Raw genomic sequence first — 24643 nt, 5'->3', positions numbered from 1 at the left:
CCAGGAATTGAACGTGGGTCTCCCATATTGCAGGCAGATTCTTTACTACCTGAGCCACCAGGGAACTCTCAAAAAAGATATGGGTGGGAGGGGGACAAATCTTGCTCATTTCAAAATGAAGAACTGATTATGTTTTTCCTTCTCTTGGTTCTTTACATCCACTAAAATTACCAAAGAAATAAAATGTAGACCAAACAGGTACTTCTCTTGTGGTCCACTGGTTAAGAATCTGCCTTGCAATACAGGGGACACAGGTTTGATCCCTGGTCGGGGAACTAAAATCCCACATGTTGTGCTACCACTAAGACCCGATGCAACCAAATAAACAAATTATTATTTTTTTTTAAAAAGCTGACAAAATGTAGACACAGACATCTGTAACAGTGCTGAAAAGGGGTTAGGGTGTCCTCAGTGGAGCAGAAGGGTATAAATATTTCTGGAAGCTGTGAAGCAGACAGAATCAGGTTGACATCAATGACTGAATGCTCAACTCTTATGTCAGAGGCTGACTCCCACAAGACAGGAGTGGGGTCTGTGTCCCGCAGCAGCAGAAGGCGCAGGGCCAGAGCAGCAGGCACGGGCAGCAGGAGCGCTGGAGCACTCAGCCGCAGGGAGCAGGAGAAACTGAAAAACTCCAATCTGAGAACCATGCCAGAGCCTCCTGCAGGAGAAGCTTGCCATTTACCCCCAGGGCCTGGTGCATGGACTGCTTCCTAAATGAAGCAGAGAATATGCTCTTGGAGACTTGCTAACCCAAGCAGGAAAGCCAGGGAGAAAAGCAGGGGGAGGGGACACTTGGCGCCCTACCCTCACCCCACCCCCAGCAAATACTGAGTGGGAGGAGAACTCTCAGGAAGGACCTCACAGCAGGGAGTGCAGTGTTAAGACTTCACCTTCCAGTCCCCGGGTGGGTTCGGGTTCAATGCCTGGTCGGCAAACTGAGATCCCACATGCCTTGGGGCCAAAAACCAAAACATAAAAACGGAAGTAATGCTGTAACAAATTTTCATGAAGACTTTTAAAATGATCCATATATCAAAAAAAAAATCTTAAAAAAAAAATCTCACTTCAGGAGTTGGAGGAGAAACCAGATTAGGCGGATGGATGTTAGAGAAACACGGTCTTATAAAGCTCTGCCCTCAACCCATCACAGAGGTTTTTTAAACTTTTTATTTTACATTGGGGTCTACCCGATTAACAATGTTGTGATAGTTTCAGGTGGACAGTGAAGGGACTCAGCCATACATACACACGTATCCATTTTCCCCCAAACTCCCCTCCCATCCAGGCTGCCACATGACATTGACCAGAGTTCCCTGTGCTGTACAGTAGGTCCTTGTTGGTTATTTGCCCTATTCTTTCTTTATTGGCTGTGATTGGGATTTGCTTCTCAGAGTGGCTTTTGAGCTGCCACCTTCCCCAGGGAGGAGGGAAGAACTAAACTCTTCCCTCTGGGTCTGGCCCAAGTTCTCTGAAATAAAACTCGCCCACTGCTCTCCGCTTCAGTTACTGTGCCCAGGGTGGAACCCCACAGCTCTTAGAGCAGATGACTGGGGGCGTCAAACCCAAGTAATTGCTGAAGGAGCCACGGTGGCTTCCAATATCGTTTCTACAGCTCCTTTTGTAGAAGTGAGCAGACAGAAATATGAGGATATCCAACATCCCAACAAGCTGAGCACGACTTAGGATAAAGCTAGCATAAGAAAATGTGGTTTTGGTAAAAAGAAAGACAACAGAACCAGGATAAAGAAGTCCGGAAATAGACGGTTCTGGTCATCTATTACTGTGTAATCAATTACCCAAATCTTGACTTAATAGTAACTATTTAACCTAGGGGAGTGGGCTGGGGTGAGTGGGAGGGAGGCTTCAGAGGGAGGGGATATATGTATACATATAGCTGATTCACTTTGTTGTATAGCAGAAACCAGCACTACGTTTAAAGCAATTATCTGCCAATTAAAAATAATTTTCAAAAATAGCAATCATTTATTTTGATCACATATCTGGGAGCTGAAGTAGGCTCCACTAGGCAGTTCTGCATCTCTCAGGTCATGGCAGCCAGATGCTGGTTGGGAGTGGGGTCTCCAAGTCTCCTCACTCACTTGTCTGGCATGTGGGTTGGGAAGACTCACACAACTGGAGCAGGAACAGCCTTGCCCACGGGTGGTCTCAGGCAGTCTTTCCAGGTGGCAGCCCCAGTCAGTTCCTGGCATGATGGCAAAAGGCTCCTAGAGCCAGTGTCCGAGAGAGACCACAAAGGTTATGTGACCCTTTGTAACTCAGCCAGCCCTGGAAGTGATACGACATCACTTCCACCTCATTTTATTCCTTGAGGCAGCCACAGAGGCCCATCCACATTCAGGGGGCGGGACCATGGACTGCCCCTTTTGGAAGGATTTGGGGATGTATTTTTAAATCATTACATCAACCCACTTATATGGATCATTTGACTTGTAATACAATAAGAGAAAACATGGTGTTATCAATAAATGGTGCAAGAGAGATCGATGTCTGGGGAAAAAATGTGAACCTTACTTAATACCAAACATGGACATTCATTTGCTCCCAGAAATTATATATTTTCTAATTCTGGGATATAATATATAATTTTAGGGAGCAAACATAGGAGATCTTCATGATTTTGGGGTAGGAAAAAAATTCTTACATAGGATGTAGAAAGCACTAACCATAAAAGGAAAAATTAATGATCTGTATTTTATTAAAATGTAGACCTTCTGTTCACTAAAGACATCAGTAAGGGAAGGGAAAGGAAACACAAAGACTGAGAGAAGATATTTGCAATACATGGATCTGACAAAAGATTCTTATCTAGAATATATTCATGCCTACGAATCAAAAGGACACATAGCCCAATAAGTAAATGCTCAAAAGACATGAATAGGCATTTCATAGAGGAGGCTAGCCAAATAGCTAAAAAAAAAAAAAACCCTTTTCATTTCACATTAAGGAAATGACCCACAATATAACCCATCCGAATGGCTGAAATGTAAAAGTCTAAAAATACCAGATGCTGATGAGGATACAGAGGAACTAGAATTGCTGAAAGGCATGCCAGTGTGCATCTAACTTGGAAAACTCTTTGGCGATATCTGCAGAAGTTGAGCGTACAGCTACTATACAGTCCAGCCACTTGACCTCAAGGAATACAACCAATCGTAATGAGTACATATATTCACCAAAAGATAAGCAAAGAAGTACAACAATTTCTTAGCAGCACAGTTCATAAGAGGCCCAAGCTGGAAATAACCCAAATGGCCAACAGCTATGGAGTGAATAAATAAATTGTGCTGTGGTCACACAATGGAATACTTCACAGCAATAAAAAAGATCTATTGATAGATGCGGAAATGTGGTTAAAAAGTCATAGATCATAATTTGAGCAAAAGAAGTCAGACACAAAAGTGCACACTTGGTTTCATTTATAAGAAGTTTATAAACAGATAAAACTAATGCATGGTGATATCAGAATAGTGATTTCTTCTGAGGAACAGGATACATGCATGTGTGTGTGTGTGTTGTGTGTATGTGTAACAAATAGGCCTAAGAAGTTACATTATATAGTCATAACTGCAATACCTCTATCATAACCAACAAAAAAATACGGAATGAAGCAGGGCAAAGACTAATAGAGTTTTGCCAAGAAAATGCACTGGTCATAACAAACACCCTCTTCCAACAACACAAGAGAAGACTATACATGGACATCACCAGATGGTCAACACCGAAATTAGATTGATTATATTCTTTGCAGCCAAAGATGGAGAAGCTCTATACAGTCAGCAAAAACAAGACCAGGAGGTGACTGTGGCTCAGATCATGAACTCCTTATTACCAAATTCAGACTTAAATTGAAGAAAGTAGGGAAAACCACTAGACCATTCAGGTATGACCTAAATCAAATCCCTTATGATTATACAGTGGAAGTGAGAAATAGATTTAAGGGCCTAGATCTGATAGATAGAGTGCCTGATGAGCTATGGAATGAGGTTCGTGACATTGTACAGGAGACAGGGATCAAGACCATCCCCATGGAAAAGAAATGCAAAAAAAGCAAAATGGTTGTCTGGGGAGGCCTTACAAATAGCTGTGAAAAGAAAAGAAGCAAAAAGCAAAGGAGAAAAGGAAAGATATAAGCATCTGAATGCAGAGTTCCAAAGAATAGCAAGAAGAGATAAGAAAGCCTTTTTCAGCAATCAATGCAAAGAAATAGAGGAAAACAACAGAATGAGAAAGACTAGGGATCTCTTCAAGAAAATCAGAGATACCAAAGGAACATTTCATGCAAAGATGAGCTCGATAAAGGACAGAAATGGTATGGACCTAACAGAAGCAGAAGATATTAAGAAGAGGTGGCAAGAATACACAGAAGAACTGTACAAAAAAGATCTTCACAACCAAGATAATCACGATGGTATGATCACTGCCCTAGAGCCAGACATCCTGGAATGTGAAGTCAAGTGGGCCTTAGAAAGCATCACTACGAACAAAGCTAGTGGAGGTGATGGAATTCCAGTTGAGCTACTCCAAATCCTGAAAGATGATGCTGTGAAAGTGCTGCACTCAATATGCCAGCACATTTGGAAAACTCAGCAGTGGCCACAGGACTGGAAAAGGTCAGTTTTCATTCCAATCCCAAAGAAAGGCAATGCCAAAGAATGCTCAAACTACCGCACAATTGCACTCATCTCACACGCTAGTAAAGTAATGCTCAAAATTCTCCAAGCCAGGCTTCAGCAATATGTGAACTGTGAACTTCCAGATGTTCAAGCTGGTTTTAGAAAAGGCAGAGGAACCAGAGATCAAATTGCCAACATCTGCTGGACCATCGAAAAAGCAAGAGAGTTCCAGAAAAACATCTATTTCTGCTTTATTGACTATGCCAAAGCCTTTGACTGTATGAATCACAATAAACTGTGGAAAATTCTGAAAGAGATGGGAATACCAGACCACCTGATCTGCCTCTTGAGAAATTTGTATGCAGGTCAGGAAGCAACAGTTAGAACTGGACATGGAACAACAGACTGGTTCCAAATAGGAAAAGGAGTTCGTCAAGGCTGTATATTGTCACCCTGTTTATTTAACTTATATGCAGAGTACATCATGAGAAACGCTGGACTGGAAGAAACACAAGCTGGAATCAAGATTGCCGGGAGAAATGTCAATAACCTCAGATATGCAGATGACACCACCCTTATGGCAGAAAGTGAAGAGGAACTCAAAAGCCTCTTGATGAAAGTGAAAGTGAAGAGTGAAAAAGTTGGCTTAAAGCTCAACATTCAGAAAACGAAGATCATGGCATCCGGTCCCACCACTTCATGGGAAATAGATGGGGAAACAGTGGAAACAGTGTCAGACTTTATTTTTCTGGGCTCCAAAATCACTGCAGATGGTGATTGCAGCCATGAAACTAAAAGACGCTTACTCCTTGGAAGGAAAGTTATGACCAACCTAGATAGCATATTCAAAAGCAGAGACATTACTTTGCCAACAAAGGTTCGTCTAGTCGAGGCTATGGTTTTTTTCCTGTGGTCATGTATGGATGTGAGAGTTGGACTGTGAAGAAGGCTGAGCGCCGAAGAATTGATGCTTTTGAACTGTGGTGTTGGAGAAGACTCTTGAGAGTCCCTTGGACTGCAAGGACATCCAACCAGTCCCTTCTGAAGGAGATCAGCCCTGGGATTTCTTTGGAAGGAATGATGCTAAAGCTGAAACTCCAGTACTTTGGCCACCTCATGGGAAGAGTTGACTCATTGGAAAAGACTCTGATGCTCGGAGGGATTGGGGGCAGGAGGAGAAGGGGACGACAGAGGATGAGATGGCTGGATGGCATCACTGACTCGATGGACATGAGTCTGAGTGAACTCCAGGAGTTGGTGATGGACAGGGAGGCCTGGCATGCTGCGATTCATGGTGTCACAAAGAGTCGGACACGACTGAGCGACTGATCTGATCTGATCTACTTAACCCTAATATCATACAATATTCAATCTATGTTCAATTTCCCCCAATTATATCAAAGAAAATCATAACATATATATTAAGTACTCAGAAATAAGCAGAAAATAAGCATTTTCACATAGAGAAAATGATGAAAGGTGATCTATGAACATGTATGAGAGCCTGAGTACTTTTGTCACGAGTAGAAAGACTCCATGCCATCAAGATGGCAGTTCATTACTAATTTATGAATTCAGTGGATTGCCAGTCACCATCCCAGCAAAATGATTCTAACATATATGAAGAGCCAAGGGGCTCTTGAATAAAATTACAAGATGAAGGTCTTGGACTAGTATATATCAAGATGTACTATAAAGTTTTTATAATGGAATCGAAGACAGCATGTACTGGCACAAGGAGAGACAGTAAACAAATTTTAAAAGGATAGAGAGCCCAGAAGTGTGTAGATGGAGGCTTAAGGTTGTGTTACAAATCACTGGGGAAAGGACAGACTAGTCAATACATGGGGATAAGATGATACTTTATCCATAGGGGGAGACATAGCTCTAAACTCCATATCAGATAACATGAAAATCAGTTTCAGATGGATGAAACTCTAAGAAAAACAGAATTTCAAACTTCTAGAAAATATATATAGGAGAATATATCCAAGACATCAGGATAGGAAAGGATTTAAGAAGTCACAAATGGGACTTGCCTGGTGATCCAGTGGTTAAAAGTCCACACTTCCAATGCAGGGGACAAGAGTTCGATCCCTGGTTGGGGAACTAAGACCTCACATGCTGTATCAGTTTAGTTCAGTTGCTCAGTTGTGTCCGACTCATTGCGACCCCATGGACTGCAGCACGCCAGGCTTCCCTGTCCATCACCAACTCCAGGAGCTTGCCCAAACTCATGTCCATCGAGTCCTTTTTCAGTGAGTCAGTTCTTTGCATCAGGTGGCCGAAGTATTTGAGTTTCAGCTTCAGCATCAGTCCTTCCAATGAATATTCAGGGATGATTTCCTTTCGGATGGACCTGATTGATCTCCTGCAGTCCAAGGGAATCTCAAGTGTTTTCTCCAACACCACAATTCAAAAGCATCAATTCTTTGGTGCTCAGCTTTCTTTATAGTCCAACTCTCATATCCATATCCATCATATCCATCACATCACATCTCACATACTGTATAGCACGGCCTTAAAAAAAAGTTACAGAAAGTATAAATTATAAAGGAAAAGATGAATGAGGCTGACTATATTAAAATTTAAAACAATTTGAGCAAGTACAAATAAGATTCTCTGAACAAATTTAAAGGACAAGCCACAGATGAAGCGTGGGGAGATTTTGCAAAGCACAGGACCAATAAAGGAATGATATCTAAAATGAAGAAACAAACAAGAAAAAGAAAAGTAACCCAACAATTCAAAAAGAGAAAAATGAAATGGCCAGTAAATGTAAAAAATATACCCAATGTCATTAGAAATAAGGGGAATGCAAGTTAAATCCACAATGACATACATTCACGCCACCAGAACAGCAGTAATGCAAGTCTGACAATTCCAAGTCCTACAAAGGATATGAATGGTAGCAGCTTCTAAAGAATGCTGGAGAAAGTGGGGATTGGAACAACCACTTTGGAGGAAAAATCGACAATATACAAGGGGCTTCCCTGGTGGCTCAGAAGGTAAAGAATATGCCTGCAGTGCGGGAAACCTGGGTTTAATCCCTGGGTTGGGAAGATCCCCTGGAGAAGGGCATGGCAACCCACTCCAGCATTTTTGCCTGGAGAATCCCATGGACAGAGACGGAGTCACAAAGAGTCGGACACTACTGAACAACTAAGCACAGCACAAGGGGTTTTCCAATTGCTCATTAGGTAAAGAATCTGCCTGCAATGCAGGGACACAGAAGATATGGGTTTGATCCCTGGGTTGGGAAGATCCCCTGGATTTGGAAATGGCAACCTACTCCAATATTCTGGCCTGAAAAATCCCATGGACAGAGACGCTTGGCAGGCTGCAGTCCAAAGGGTCGAAGAGAGTCAGACACCACTGAGCTACTGAGCACAAGAAAGTTCAGTTCAGTTCAGTTCAGTCGCTCAGTCATGTCTGACTCTTTTCGACCCCATGAATCGCAGCACGCCAGGCCTCCCTGTCCATCACCAACTCCTGGAGTTCACTCAGACTCATGTCCATCGAGTCAGTGATGCCATCCAGCCATCTCATCCTCTGTCGTCCCCTTCTCCTCCTGCCCCCAATCCTTCCCAGCATCAGAGTCTTTTTAGAGATAGTCTAATTATAGGACTAAAGAATTGCAGTCCAGTTAACACCCCGTAACTTCACTTTCACTTTTCACTTTCATGCATTGGAGAGGGAAATGGCAACCCACTCCAGTATTCTTGCCTGGAGAATCCCAGGGACAGAGGAGCCTAGTGGGCTGCCGTCTATGGGGTCGCAAGAGTCGGACATGACTGAAGGGACTTAGCAGCAGCAGCAGCAGCAAAAAAAAAAAACCTGGCCTAATGGTATATGCATAAGAAAGTTCATTGAAACATTATTTTCATCATTAAAAATTTGAAATAATAAAGTGTTCATCATTTGGAGGGGAAATGAACAAATCGTGGTCCAACCACAGAATTCTACGCAACAGAGAAAAGGTATGAACTAGCATGTATCAATATAGGAAATGAAAAGTGTGAGTGGCTCAGTCATGTCTGACTCCTTGTGACCCTGGGGACTGTAGCTCTCCAGACTCCCTTGTCCATGGGATTTTCCAGGCAAGAATACTGAAATGGGTTGCTATTTTCTTCTCCAGGGTGTCTTCCCAACCCAAGGATAGAACCCAGGTCTCCTGCATTGCAGGCAGATTCCTTACTGTCTGAGCCACCACGGAAACCCCAGTAAGAGCAGACCATTACAATTTTATGTCACTGAAGTTGAATATTTACATAATATGGACAATTTCTTCCTGCAGAAAATTGTTTCCCTAATTGCTATAAGAAGAAGAAGAAAATCTAAATACGCCAACATCCATTAAAAAATTGAAAGAGAGGCTTCCTCAGTGGTCTCGTGGTTAAGAATCCCCATGTCAATGCAGAGGACACGGGTTTGATTCCTGGTTTGGCAAGATTCCCATAAGCCCCTGCACCACAACTACTGAAGCTTTTGTGCCCTAGAGTCTGTGCTCCACAAAAAAGAAGCCACTGCAGTCTGCAACTAGAGAGTAGCCCCTGTTCGCTTCAATTAGAGAAAGCCTGCATGCAGCAACGAAGACCCAGCACAGCCAACATAAATAAACATTTTTTTTTAATTGAAAAGTATTCTTCATCACACATTTCCAAAAAAGATCACACAAGTTGAGTTCAAGAAACTTCTAAGGAACAGATATGAACTACTGGAGACAGAATTATACAGAAATCTTCCTTTTGTGCTTAGAAATTAGCATAACCTTGATACAAAAATCTAGCAGAATAGCACACAAAAGAATCAATAGATCCATTTTACTTAGTCATGGTAGTAATATCCCCTAGATAAAATATTAATATTTTAATCCAGCAGTGTTTTAAAAATGGTATACCAAGTAGAATTTATTCCAGCATGTAAATTTGGTTCAACATTAAGGTATTTATTCATAGACAGTGAAAAATCCACATGTTCATCTAGAAAGGGAAGTCCCATGAAAATTGTTAGAATACTAGAATTAATAGGAACAGCTAGCATTTATTCAGCATTTACTAGGTGCCAGTTTCTGTGTTGAGAATTTCCCATGTTTTATCTAATCCTCACAATAATCCTATCATCCCCTTTTTTTCTATGTAAGCAAATTAAAACTTAGAGAAATAAAACTTGCTTAACTTGGTGGAAATCACTTACCAGGAACCAATAGCCAACACCGTAGTCTTTTTTTTTAAGTTTTTATTTTGTATGGCAGTGTAGCTGATTAACTATGTTGTGATAGTTTCAGGTTCACAGCAAAGGGACTCAGCCATAGGTACACATGTATCCATTCTCCCCCCTCCCGCCCAAATTCCCTTCCCATTCAGACTGCCACATAACACTGAGCAGAGTTCCCTGTGCTATACAGTAGGTCCTTGTTGGTTATCCATTTTAAATACAGTAGTGAGCAAATACCATAATCATTGAAATAGGACTCCAACCCCTTGCCTGCTTGAATCTCCAGCAGCCCTCATCTTTGGCAGTTTTGTCTCAATTTCCTAGATTTTTCTTTTTAGAGCTGTGTTGCTTTGCAATCCATAGTAAGACAGAGGCCCAGCTTATCACTGGCACAGACAAAAAACACAGGATGAATTTTCTGCCTCTGGTCCTGGCACTCGCACCTACCTTCTGTCATTGGAAGGAATTCAGGAAAACCAGAGATGTTTGTTGGAGAGATCATGGAAAGTGTCACATCACTGTCCTCTCCAGCAACCAGCATTCCCACGGAGGTCTGGTGGTTAAGACTCTACGCTTCCACTACAAGGGGCATGAGTTTGATCCTTGGTTGGGGAACTAAGATCCCACATGCTGCATGGTATGGTCAAAAAAAAGAAAGAAGAGTGCTGGTCCTATAAAGGGATCATTAGTCCCATCATTTGCCCTCTCTAAGCCTGTCTCCCTAACTCTAAAATAATGGCTCTAGGTTGGATGATGTCCAAGTTCATTGCTTCTGACTTTACACTGAAAGACTGATTACCCAAAACGAGGCTCAAATTACTTTTGAGAATTGCAGCATAGGAAATGTCAGCTTGTTGGCCCCCCTGCTGCTAGATAACACTTGTAAAATTTGTAAGAAGGAAGTGAGAACATCTCAACTCATGGCTGGAAATGAATTATGTTCTTCAGAAGAGAAACATCTCTTGCCAGTTTGCAAAACTTTGGGCTCTTGCTAGTTTACCCTTCAAATGCAGGAAGGCAATTTGTGGAGCTCTGCAGAGAGGATTTGCGTGAATTTGGGGGAAATACTGTCAACAGAAAGTGTTCTCTTTTGCCGTATGTGTGACACAAGTAGAGGCAGAAAACATATGTGCCCTGCAGTTTACGGAGCCCCAGCCCTCTCAAACAGGATGACGGTCTTCAAAGTTTTCTATCGCTAGAGGAGATACAGACAGACATTTTTTAAATGTCATGTTGGTTCTGTGTGGCAGAATATTCAAAGAGGTGGAACTCTGACATTTCTTTCTGGGAGATAAACTGCTGATGCACAGATCTAGAGAAATGCTGGGAGAGGCGGGCGTGTTTGCATGAGTCGTCTGAGAGCCTCATGAATGGATACTGATTGAGACTCTAACCCTTTGCCCCTGAGATTCACGTTCTGGAAATCTGCCTCAGTAGCTCACGCCTTGCCTAAACAGTATCTGGAGGGAGGAAAGAGCAACACAGCCTCTAGAATAAAGTCATCATGAGGATAAAAACATTAGACTTTGGGGCAGGTCCTTGCCTGGAATTGGGGGTCTCTTAAGAAAGGAATGGGTTGGTTTTTGTTTTTTTATTTTTATTTTTTAGTTGGATAATAATTGTTATGTTGGTTTCCGTTGTGCAAGAGGAATGCTTTTTTTTTTTTTTTTGCTTTTGCTTTTCTTTTTAAATTTGGATGGTAATTGTTCTGTTGGTTTCTGCAATACCAACAAAGTGAATCAGCCATAGGTATACATATATCCCCTCCCTCTTGAAGGGGAAGGAGAGAGTGGGATGAATTGAGAGAGTAGCATTTTAGTATTTATTTGGCTGCATCAGATCTTAGTTGAGGCACATGGGATCTTCGTTATGGTGCTTGGGTCCTCTAGTTGTGGCACATGAGCTTAGCTGCCCCAAGCCATGTAGGATCTTAGTTCCCCAACCAAGGATTAAACCTGCATCCCCTGCATTGCAAGGTGGATTCTTAACCACTGCACCAGAAGGGAAGTCCCAGGAGAGGAGTGGTTTGAACCTCTGGGGCTGTGGATCCTGGGATGGGTGGCAATCAGCCATCCTGGAGGTTAACTAGAGGCCCAGGAATATGGTTGGTGTATAGCAGCAAAGCGAAGAATCTAGGTCTCTTCCCAGGGTTTCTTGACAGAGCTTTTGGGAAGGCTGGAAGAGCCCACACCTGGGAGAACCACCCATGCTGTAAAGTAAAAACTTCCTAGCTGTTAATATCAACCATCTTCCCCAGGTGATGTGGCATCCTTTGGATACTAAGAGGACACTCCATCTGGAAGGCATGAGCCAACTCGCCCTTTGGTCATAAATAAGCACCTTCGGGACTTCTTAGTCCCAGGAAATGTATTCAAACTTGGTGACATTGGAGCTTGAGCTGTTCAGTAGAAATATTGGCAAGGAATGTGTTCTTGTTGTTTTGGCAAAGGGGAGCACAGATGTGCGAGAGGAGAGGAATCCTAATGGTGGCTCCCAGGCTGTCCCCAGTTCTCAGAACAAAGAGGGGTGCCCTTCCGTCCAGGGGCACTGCAGGTAGATCAGGATGCCCTGGAGGACTTTGTGCAGCTTCACGGACTTGGCCCTGGTCTGGCTGCTGTACGCCAGCCCAACTTGGATTGCTTAGACCCTCTTGACAAACACCTCATGGACATTGCTTAATTTTATGTCCCAGTACATTTTTAGTCCATTTTGACCATTTACATTCTAGAAAACATCCATATCATTGAGTTTTTCAAATGTACTGATGGGTTTTACACAGCACCACCCCTTATGTTTTTGATCTCCTTAGTATCCGTGGTTATAGCCTCTTTCTCACTCCTGTTGCTGTTCAGTCGCTCAGTCGTGTCCGACTCTTGGCGACCCCGTGAACTGCAGCATGCCAGGCTTCTCTGTCCTTCACCATCTCCCAGAGTTTGCTCAAACTCACGCTGATTGAGTCAGTGATACCATCCAACCATCTCATCCTCCGCCCCCTTCATCTCCTGCCCTCAATCTTTCCCAGCGTCTGGTTCTTTTCCAGTCAGTTGGCTCTTCTCATTCTTAAAGGTGTATACTTGTCTTTCCTCTTTCTTTCTAGATTAATTTTGCCAGAGGTTTATCCAGGTTCAAACTATTATAAAGACCTTTCTCTGTGGTTTATTTTTAATTCTACTGGTGCTCTGTTTTGTGAATTGTTAAATTCTGCTTTTAATTCTTATTTCATCTTCCAGATTTCCTTGATGCTGTTTTTATAATGGTCTCAGTTTATTTCTTCTTTCCCTGCATTTAATTCTTCTTGTTCAATCATGAAAGCTATGGTTTTGGCCCTGAATATAATAAACAGATGTCACTCACCTCACTCCATAACTTCTAATATGTAGAATACTCATTAGAGTGATTTTCTAAATATTCTGTAATTATGCTTAATTTTCTCATTAGCTCAATCATTATTTTTTAACGTTATTAAAATCAAATAGCTTGTTGCTCTGTTAGTTTGTTTAATCTTTTGTGGTCAGAAAATATAGCCTGTAAAATTTCTACTTTTTAAAATGTATAAAATGTATAGATGTTTTCTTTGTAAATAAACACCAAATCAATTTTTGTAACTATTCTGTAAACATTTAAAATCAGTGTATATTCCCTATAGGCAATAAAAATGTCTATTCAGCTAACTAATTTAATAGTCAATTATTTTATATCATTCTCCTAGTGTTATCTTTAAATGTTCAAACATGTATCTTAATCTACACTGTTCTATCAGTATTAAACTAAAATTTACATTAAATTATTGAATTAATTAAAATTATTAAAATATTTACACTACCCAAATGATATAAAAATTTTATTACATTTTGATTTAGTTCCACCTTCCCTCTACTAGTTTTTATTGAAATAATGCAGAATTTTAGATACAAGTTATCTTTATGAAGTTTTTCTGTTATGTAACTTTTATTTTTTTAATTCTTTTTTTAACATTTACATTGTTTTATAGCTATATTTGGGCTTCCCAGATGGCTCAGTGGTAAAGAATCCACCTGCCAATGCAGAAGACACAGGTTCCATCCCTGGGTAGGGAAGATCCCCTGGAGAAGGGAATGGCAGCTCACTCCAGTATTCTTACCTGGAAGATCCTATGGACAGAGGAGCGTGGTGAGCTATAGTCCATAAGGTCACAAAAGACTGGGATACAATTTAGGACTCAGTTCAGTTCAGTTCAGTTAGTTGCTCAGTCATGTCCAGCTCTTTGCGATCCGATGGACTGCAGCACGCCAGGCCTCCCTGTCCATCACCAACTCCGGGAGTTTACTCAAACTCATGTCCATTGAGTCAGTGATGCCAGCCAGCCATCTCATCCTCTGTCATCCCCTCTCCTCCCGCCCTCAATCTTTCCCAGCATCAGGGTCTTTTCAAATGAGTCAGCTCTTCGCATCAGGTGGCCAAAGGATTGGAGTTACAGCTTTAACATCAGTCCTTCCAATGAACATTCAGGACTGATTTCTTTTAGGATGGACTGGTTGGATCTCCTTGCAGTCCAGGGGACTCTCAAGAGTCTTCTCCAACACCACGGTTCAAAAGCATCAGTTCTTCGGCGCTCAGCTTTCTTTATAGTCCAACTCTTACATCCATACATGACTACTGGAAAAACCATAGTCTTGACTAGACTGACCTTTGTTGGCACAGTAATGTCTTTGCTTTTTAATATGCTGTCTGAGTGAAGTCGCTCAGTCGTGTCCGACTCTTTGAGACCCCATGGACTGTAGCCTACAACGCTCCTCCGTCCATGGGATTTTCCAGGCAAGAGTACTGGAGTGGGTTGCCATTTCCTTCTCCAGAGGATCTTCCCAACCCAGGGATCAAACCTGGGTCTCCTACATTGTAAGCAGATGCTTTACCATCTGAGCCACCAGGGAAGTCTATGCTGTCTAGGTTGGTCATACTTTCCTTCCAAGGAGTAAGCGTCTTTTTATTTCATAAAAAATTTAGGACTAACAAGCAACGTATACACTTTAACAATGTAGCGTTATCTTTTTTTTTTTAACCTGCTCCTCATAACCAGTAGAAAGCTAGTGCCCTTTTTGGCACTATTCAATTTACTGCCTTTCAGAAATGAAGATTTCTTTTTGAGAATCATCTAGAGTCACTAGAAAGTCGTGTTTTCTATTTGACAGTGATTCTATAAGGAACAGAAGTTCACTAAGCTTACCACAAATAACGGATCTTTTAGTGTAAGGACAAGAAGAGCCTTGATCCTTTTCTCCTCTCATTGCCTTTCATGGTCTCTCAGTGATGCCCTTCCTCTGACTGTTCTTGTTGTTTTTTCCACCACCAAGGCTGTGACTGCCACACCTGGTGGATCAGCAGACTGGGAAGGGCACCGGACTTGCTTTTTTTATTTTTTCTGCCATATCACACCACATGCAGAACTTCCCCAGTCAGGGATCGAACCTGTGCCCCCTGCATCGGAAGAACAGAGGCTTAACCGTTGGACCACCAGGGAAGTCCCATGCCTCAGATCTTGATGTTACAGTGTCAGCAAGACTGCTGATGAAACCCTCCATATCTTTGTGCAGTTTCTTTCCCCTCCCTATATGGCTACTTCTGTCCATGGAATTCTCCAGGCAAGGATACTGGAGTGGGTACCCATTCCCTTTTCCAGGGGATCTTCCCGACCTCGGGATCAAACCCAGGTCTCCTGCATTGCAGGCAGATTCTTTACCATCTGAGCCACCTGGGAAGCCCTGTCTGACTGCAAAAGTGCCCAAAGCTGGTATACTCTTGTTCCACCTTCATTTTAGTTTTCCTTTCCCTTCTAAGATGCATTTTTCCAACAGCCTCCCAGTGAGTCGCTTCTTCTCTAGTAGCTGGACAGTGTGTTCTTGTGCACCTTTGACTGATTTGTTTGCATTTTTCCATACCTGGGGAAATAGAACAAATATAGCCAATGTTTTTTATAAATCAAATGTAAGAATCAAAATATTTAAATATTAGAAAATAACATTCTTTCCACAATATTGCATGAAGTCCATCCCCTCCATGTATCTTTCCAGCCCTAGTAGTAGTTATGGTATGTATTTATGGATATACCATTTTATTAATATTTAAATTTCACCAAGAGTTCAAGTATATGCTAGCTTTATGTTCAGATTTTGAAATGAAGATAAAATGAACAAACAGCTTAAGGGTGCAGTGTGTTTAACACTGCACAATATATTCACTTGGGATTCTTAGGTGGCTCAGTGGTAAAGAATCCACCTTCCAATGTAGGAGACTCAGGACACATGGGTTTGATCCCTGGGTCAGAAAGATCCCCTGGAGGATGAAATGGCAACTCACTCTCATATTCTTACCTGGAGAATCCCATGAACGAGGAGCCTGGAGGGCTACAGTCCATGGAGTCCCGAAAAAGTCAGACACGACTGAACACACATTCCCAGTATATTTAGCAACTAGACGATGTAGGGGGTGGTTAACTGTCTATTTACGAACACAAGTATAGGGACAAGGCCTGCCAGTGGAGGAAATACCCACCATTCAGGTCTGAACAGAGGTCCTTGGTTGCTGGCAGAGTCTCCCCTCAACTTCAAACTTGAGACAAACCACAGAACATACAAAACTTGATTGAGACGTACCACTCCGTATACCAAAATCGACTTCAGAACAGTAACAGGATAGATTGGGCAGAGCCAGTTCGGGTTGTGGGGCCCAGTCTGAAACGAGCAAGGTTGCCCAGAGGCTGGAAAGGTGGCAGCTGAAGCCTAGAATAGGGAGACGAGAGCAGCCGTCTTCTAAAAATCGCTGATTTCCAAACAAATTCCTAAGTTGTTTTTGGTTTTAATCATCTCTTAGCACAGACTCATCATCTCCCTCTGGCAAGCCTGTTAACTGCTCTGATGAAGGAGTGGGGCCACCAAGTGCACTCCCACAGGACAACACAATCAGTGTCGGGTTATGACACTGGGCCTCTTCTGTGTCCTGAGCAAACGCCTTCCACTTAACCCATCTGTCATCTGGGGAAGTGATTCTGATGGGTCACCTTTCATAATGACTCCGCCACTATTTATAGAACCAGCAGATTACTGCACGTGATCAGCTCTGGTCTTTGTTACCTGATTGAATTCACACTGTTGATACAGCCAGTTGTTTAGCCCCGAAGTAATAAGTGATGTGCTTTTTCAGTCTCCTTGCCTTCCTACCGTTAGTGTCCGGAGGGCAGAAGCTAAGCAAGTTTGCATCTTCTCTGGCATTTCCTGTGAACCCACAAGGCAGGGGCCTGTCCTGGGTCCAGGTTGGTAGTGGCCCTTGGTCAGTCTTGGAGCTTGCCCTTGAGAAACTGACATGCTGCTCTGACTGCATTCTGTACCCCCAAATCCATATGCTGAAGTCCTGACACTCAACAGGATTGTAGTTGGAGATAAGGCATTTAGGAGAGTACGTGTTCAGTCTCATGTCCAACTCTTTGCAACCCCATGGACTACAGCCCACCGGGCTCCTCTGTCTTTGGGTTCTCCAGGCAAGAATACTGGAGTGGGTTGCCATGCCCTCCTCCAGGGGATCATCCCTACTCAGGAATCGAATCCATGTCTCCTGCATTTCCTGCATTGGATTCATTACCACTAGCGCCACCTGGGAAGCCATTTGGATCTGCTACACCCAAACCCTAAAACTGCTTGCTTTCACAATTGTGCCAGGTCAGCCCACCAGCTGTTCCCTTCAGGGTTGCTCACTGGCCCAGATCAGAAACCCTGACTCGGGAGCAAGTTCCCCTCCAGCCACCCTGAGAAGGTGGCAGATGGAGTGTCTGGCCTGTGCAGGCTCCATGCTGAAGGACAGTTACATTCTGCTGGGGACCACTGAGCTGACCCCTGGGAAGGCCGGCCCCTCAGCTCCCAGGAATGGCAGCTGGGTTCAGCTGCATCACTGCTGGGCGTCAGGTCCTCACTGGGAAGGGGGGCTGGAAGGGATGTGTGTCCGCCCTGTAATTAACGTTAATCAACGCACACCATCTGGAGGGTGGAAGAATCTGTTCTTTGCATCCACGCTCTTGGCTTTCATCCCAGCTTAAGGATCCAGAAAATGCCGATAACCTTCCTCTGGGGCACGTTGCCAGGTTATAGGGCCCAGTTCTGGCCCCAGACAAGACAGGGGAGAATCACCAATTTTTCCAAGGTCTGACTTTTATAATTGGTGTGGGGTCTCTGATATTAACTTAGGGCAGACGCTGAGCTGAGGATTTCAGCCTGTGTTTGAGAGGCCAGACTGAGTCCAGCTGTGAAACACAGCCCTAAAGCCACTGAACTGTTCACCTCACCATGGTCACTTTGGTAAATTTTATAATATGTATACAACAATTTTTTACAGTTGTATTTTTATTTTACCTTTAATTTTTATTGGAATATAGTTCTACAATGTTGTGTTAGTTTCTGCTATACAGCTAAGAGAATCAGACTTACATATACATATATCCCCTCTGTTTTGTATTTCCTTCCCATTCAGGTCACCACGGAGCATTGAGTAGAGTTCCCTGTGCTGTACAGTAGGTTCTCAGTAGTTATCTATTTTATACACAGTATCAATAGTGTATGTATGTCAATCCCAATCTTCCAGTTCATCCCAATGGTTTCATGGGCACAGTTTCAGTTTTGCAAGTTGAAGAGAGCTCTGGAGACGGATGGTGGTGATGGCTGCACAACGATTTGAACGTCCTAAAGCCACCAAACTGTGCACTTAACCATGGTCACCATGGTAAATTTTATGTTATGTCTATTTTATCACAATTTTTAATGTTATATTTTTTAAAAGAGAGAAGGAAAGGAAAAAAGCTTTGGTGTAAAGTGTGACTGCTCCCACCACGATGCCCAGGCAGGAACTCTCCAGGCCAGACTTTCCTGCCAGTCCAGCTCAAGTCTGGGTGTCATGGGAAGTAACCAGCCTTGTTCTGTCATATTCTGTTTCAGCTGCTGCCAGTTTGGGTCCCTGCTTTCTAAAGGAAAGGCCACTGCTCTCTCTGGCTTCCAGCTGTGATGTCTGGTCACCCCCGCCTCCCTCCTGAAGCAGCCGCACCCAGGGTGCATGCCCACCCAGTGGCCCTTATGAAGTGGTGATCACTCTGACCAGCAGGTGAGTGCCCTCTGGGAAGAGACCTCAGTGGGCATCTGAAAACGAGGTCTCAGCTCTCACGTGCAGGAGGGAAGGGGAAGGCGCCAACTTCCACTCCAGGGGGGCATATAAGAACCCAGGGTTGTGCTCTGCCCCCACCTCTACCCCCACCACAGGCAAGTGGGCATGACCCTCTGATCTGCACTGCCCTGGCTTTCTGCAGGGGTGGAAGATGGTACCAGTCAACCCTGTGCCGGAGGAGGAGCCAGAAGCTGCCACTGAGAGATGGAGGACCCCACGCCTGAGCCTGTCTACGTGGACGTGGACAAAGGACTGACCTTGGCCTGCTTCGTCTTCCTCTGCCTGTTCCTCATCGTGATGATCATCCGCTGTGCCAAGGTCATCATGGACCCTTACAGCGCCATCCCCACGTCCACCTGGGAGGAGCAGCACCTGGACGACTGAGGCGCGGGCGGGCAGAGGCAGTGGGGAGGGACCGAGACCCTGGTGCTCTCTGGACGAGGTTGCCCCGGGACACACCTCCGTCCCCTGGCCACCAGCCTGCTAGCGCCTGGGGGCAGGCGGGAACAGATTCGGCTACTAGGGGTGGAGGTGGCTCAACTTAGCCTTGTCCACTCCCACACGAGCAGCAGGTTGAGATGCGTGGGATGCTGTGGGCGGTGCCATGGCCAGCCAGTCTGGGGATGAGAGGTCTGCGAGTCAGTAGGCCCGGGTTCCAGGCTGGGGACTCAGTGTGAGACTATGGGCGGTCACCTTCCCTGGCTCCCAAACCCCATTTGGCATTGGATACAGCACATATCATATAACAGTGGTCCAGTTTTGAGGAGACCCTTGCCCTGATCATGCCAAGAAGCACACGTACTAGCCCCAGGGTTGCACAGCACAGACATCCACCTGAAACCCAGCTCCTTCCCAATGGGCTGGCAGTGGAGCCAGGGTGGTGACCCAGGGAAGCAGATGGATTCAAATTCACAAAAGGCACAGGGGCTGCTTCCCAGCAATATTTTTTTAAACTAAAATATAGAAGGGTATATTTTTTCCTGTTATAAATGAAATGTGTATTTTAGAAGTTTGGAAAAATACAGAAAAATAATAGAAGGAAAGGGGGAAAATAATACTTATAATTCTACTTCCCCAAAGCCGCCATCTTGATATATTTTCTCTCAGTATTTTTACATATATTTTTCAATAGTCAAACTGTGTGCATGGTGTTGCATCACTTCATGTTAGAGCATGAACACTTTCTCATGTCATCAAACTCTTCAGTTCAGTTCAGTTCAGTTGCTCAGTCACGTCCGACTCTTTGTGACCCCATGAACCACAGCACGCCAGGCCTCCCTGTCCATCACCAACTCCCGGAGTCTACCCAAATCCATGTCCATCGAGTCGGTGATGCCATCCAGCCATCTCATCCTCTATCATCGCCTTCTCCTCTTGCCCTCAATTTTTCCCAGCATCACAGTCTTTTCAAATGAGTCAGTTCTTCGCATCAGGTGGCCAAAATATTGGAGTTTCAGCTTCAACATCAGTCCTTCCAGTGAACACCCAAGACTTATCTCCTTTGGGCTGTACTAGTTGGATCTCCTTGCAGTCCAAGAGACTCTCAAGAGTCTTCTCCAACATCACAGTTAGAAAGCATCAATTCTTCGGCGCTCAGCTTTCTTTATAGTCCAACTCTCACATCCATACATGACTACTGGAAAAACCATAGCCTTGACTAGATGGACCTTTGTTGGCAAAGTAATGTTCTGCTTTTTAATATGCTGTCTAGGCTGGTTATAGCCATCATTTTTACTGGCTACAGAGTATTCCATTGGTGGATAGGTCATGGTGTAATAATTATCTCTGTTGGTCATATGTTTCTTTTTTTCCCCCACTATTCTTCATGAAAAATTATTTCACCCAGTGACCTCTTGAGAGCACACAGTATATGAGATGAATATCAGACAGGAAGACCTGGGTTCTACTCATGTCTGTCACTCTAAGGCTGTGTGACCTTGAGCAAGTCACTTTACCTCTCTGTACCTCCATCCCCTCGTTGTATAAAGGAGGAGGAAAAACCTTGCCCTTTTTGTTTTGTGTAAGCCTCATGTGAATGAAAGGGCAGGAGGGGAGTGCTTTGAATGTAAATGTGTCGTGGGGGGAGACAAGGAATAAGTTGTTGATTATAATGACTCCTTTCCCTCTTTTCCCACCCTTCTCGCCCCTCACACTCCATCACCTAAATCTACGACCTTGCAGCAAGAATAGTGGACCAGAGTCCACAAACCTGGTCCCGAGTCCCAGCTCCTCTACTTTCTTGCCCTATGATCCCAAATAACTCAGCCTCTCTGATCCCCAATTTCTTCATCTGTAAAATGAGGGAATAACATCTACCTCACAAGGTTGTTGTGAGGATGAAATGAGAGAACATGTCTTTTTTTTATTTTTACCACTCCCAGGAGAAGCCAGAGGTCTGAACTGGGAGAATGAGGGGTCTGGATTCCCCTCTCTCAGAGGAACCTGGAACCCTGGGTTTTCCTTGGTTCCCAGGGCCCTTCTGAAAGACCAGACCTCCTGGCCAGGACCTGGTCAGAGGAATGCTCACAGCGACCTCTCCCACCCAGCACCTGACCTCAAGAAATATGGTGTTTATTAATTTACATAATCATCATTATCATCAGTAATCCTGCAAACACAATATGCAGTTAAATGAGACCGCCTGAACACCCCCTGATTCTGAAGGTATTTATTCTATCCCTCTAAGGCATGCCTGCCATCTCCCTCAGAAGTGACCTGCAGCTGGGAAGAAGCTCAAGGCTCCCTTCGCATCACCCACATCCCCGCCATCAGTACCACCCCATCCCGGGTCACCTGGGAAATAGCTTTCCAAAGCACCATCACCACTAGGTGACCACCTTGAAAGTGAACAAGGGCACCGCTGTTCAGGTGGCATTCCAGGGCATTTCCAGCTGTTCCCCATGCCACCTTCCACGCTGTGGGATGCAGTAAGGGACAGCTGGCAAAGGCAGTGGGCTAAAATGCATTGGAGGCTCCGTCTGAGGGGACGGACCAGAGCAAGGACCCTGCACATTGCCTCAGGCCCAGCAGCAGCCTTCACTCTGCAGACTACCTCAGAGATACCAAGCACTTCTGTGAACAGCTCATCAGCATGGATTTACAGTGCCAGTCAGAACCAACTCCCAATCAGCAAAGATCCTGAGGAACAAGAGGTCTTGAAGACCTCACTTGGAGATATTTTAGAGCTCTAAGGAGTGAACAACAGGTGCCCGAGGACTGTACTACTCAAACCCTGATGAAGGACAAATAGCACCTGCAGCACTGAGGAACTTTCTAGAAATCCAAAATCATGGACCCCCACTCCAGACCTCCAGAACTCTAATCTCTGCAGGTGGGGCCCAGAAATCTCTTAGCAAGATCCACCGAGTGATTTCTATGCAGGAACATGAGCTTCCCAGGTGGCTCAGTTGTAAAGCATCCTCCTGCCAATGCAGGAAACTCAAGTTCTATCCCTGAATTGGGAAGATCCCCTGGAGGAGGAAATGGCAACCCACTCCAGTGTTCTTGCCTGGAAAATCCCATGGACAGAGGAGCCTCGCAGACTACAGTCCAGGGTGGTCACAAAAAGTCGGATGTGACTGAGCATGCACACACATTAATTAAATGCATCAATATGTTTTTAGAGAAGGATCAATAGTATGGATCATATCAATAGATCATAGAAGGATCATATCAATAATATGATCAATTAGTTTGAGAAGCACTGCCTTGAGGGTCCTCTGGTCTCACTTATTTCTTTCCCACACCTAGAGTTGTTAATATTTCCCACCCTATCTCTTTTGACTTTTTTGGTGGCAAAGGGAAATAATAACATTTCAGCAAAAGATGGAAAATTTCAAAATCACTCCTATTATAAGCCTCCAGATAATAGTGATTTCCATTGTGCGTCCATGTGTTCCCTTCTCATCTTTGTCCACATGCAAAATATATTTTTTCATAAAAGCCTTCTGTTACAGTATTTTAATCAGTATCTCATAACATTTCTTCATAAGCATGTTTCTGCTACAGTCTTCCTATTTATCATTTTAGTGGCTATAAACCATACCATCTAGTGCATGTGCATAGTTATCCAGAATCCTATTATTAAGCATTTGGATTGCTTTCATTTTTCCCTAGTATATATGTTGCAAAATAAAAATAAAGAAAGCTTAAGACAGATATGATGAACCCTGGGGCTTGCTCAGGATGGTGGATAATAAATATTTAAATAACACCCGCTGCACCTTAGAGACACATGGGGGAGGGAGAGCCATCTAAATATTTGATCATAATAAGGGAAAACCCAACTGAAATTTCAAGCTTTTGTTGTTGCTTTAGCTACTAAAGCATGGAGGAGATGGTCCTTTGTCATCAGAGCACCTTAGCCAGTTTGTAGCTGCCTGAGATGAAGTTAGGGCTTGGGATGAAGAGGTAAACTGTTCAGCAAAAGAAATGGAGAGAATTTTTGAAGACTGGAAGCTGGCAGAAAGAAAATGAAAAACATCAGAGAGAAAGAGGTGTTGACCTCCTCAACCCAGGATTTAAGGCAAAATATGATCAGAGAAAAAGTCCCCCTGCAGGGTACGGGTGACGGGGTCTCCAGACAGTGGTGTTTGGTGGTTGATTTTAAGTTGTTGCCTGTTCTGTGCTCTACTCCAGTCCCTTCCTGTTACCCCAAACCCTCAGTAAAGTCTGATATACAATCCACCTTCTGGCCGTGGTGTTTGTGGGGCAATAAAGACATCTGGTTGGGGGGAAGATATCTGGGAAGTGGGTGATGTGATGAAATGTTATCTGGAAAGTGATGTCATTCTAGGGACAGGTGAGGTGGAGAAAAACAGCAGAAGCAAGAAATCAGTGACGGTCCCTAGCAGAAACATGAGCCCTGAGAATGCTCGGACAGGCTGGTATGACTAATAGAGGACACCAGTTTTACCTGCCTGGTCTATCAATTTCCATCAACTCTGTTTCATTTTTTCCAGTTAGTTGCTCTAATCTACATGTTCTTATTGAATTGCTACTCTTTTTTTGGCGGGGAGTTGTGCCATGCTGCATGCAGGATCTTAGTTCCCTGATCGGGTATGGAACCTTCCCCACTGCATTGGATGCGCAGTCTTAGCCACGGGACCACCAGGGAAGTCCCTTCTTATTGAATTGAAACATCCATGCTTCCCTCTCCTATAAAATTGCTACAGAATTTGAGGCTAACTCAATCCAAAAGGAGCTGGTTCTGCTTCAAAATATCAGGTGGGGAGAATTTCAAAGCCTGGCGTGTCCACAAGTGTGTTTCCACGTCCACAGTCCTGCGTGTGTGAAGGAGGACAGCCTGCAGTGCCCTCTTTGTTTATGGCGCAGTCTGCTGAGAGGCACTTGAGCCGAGCTCCCTGGTCCACGTTCACATACCCAGTCATTCCGTCCAAACAGTACACCAGGCTGGCTGTGTCCAAAGGGACAGACAGCCTCAGCCATGCCAGCCCTGAATCCATAGGTCCTTGGTCATCGTCAGCTAAGACAACCCAATATAACATTGCAAAACAATTATCCTCTAGCCAAAAAAATAAAAATTAAATTAAATTATAAGAAAACATAGCAACCCTAGGATGCACCCATTACATGCAGCAGAGTGGTACACA

At 43.9% G+C, this 24643-nt stretch overlaps 1 protein-coding gene across 4 annotated transcripts in view; it reads left to right on the top strand.

The window, feature by feature from the left end:
* The window catches only part of CTXND1 (cortexin domain containing 1), a 116781-nt gene extending 93064 nt beyond the window's left edge, over positions 1-23717 (top strand). For all 4 annotated transcript variants that reach the window (XR_009732085.1, XR_009732083.1, XR_009732084.1 and 1 more), the window contains 2 exons: positions 18809-18971; positions 19174-23717. Coding sequence is in view for 1 of the 4 variants with exons in the window: in XM_061394584.1 (XP_061250568.1) it covers positions 19236-19415 (180 nt within the window). In the remaining 3 variants the exon portion in view is untranslated. The remainder of the gene's footprint in view (positions 1-18808; positions 18972-19173) is intronic.
* Positions 23718-24643: the final 926 nt, after the last annotated feature.

Source organism: Bos javanicus, chromosome 21 (assembly GCF_032452875.1).
Source record: "Bos javanicus breed banteng chromosome 21, ARS-OSU_banteng_1.0, whole genome shotgun sequence".
Classification (NCBI taxonomy): domain Eukaryota; kingdom Metazoa; phylum Chordata; class Mammalia; order Artiodactyla; family Bovidae; genus Bos; species Bos javanicus.
The sequence above is the reverse complement of the archived record's forward strand: the minus strand, read 5'-3'. Positions and strand labels throughout refer to the sequence as shown.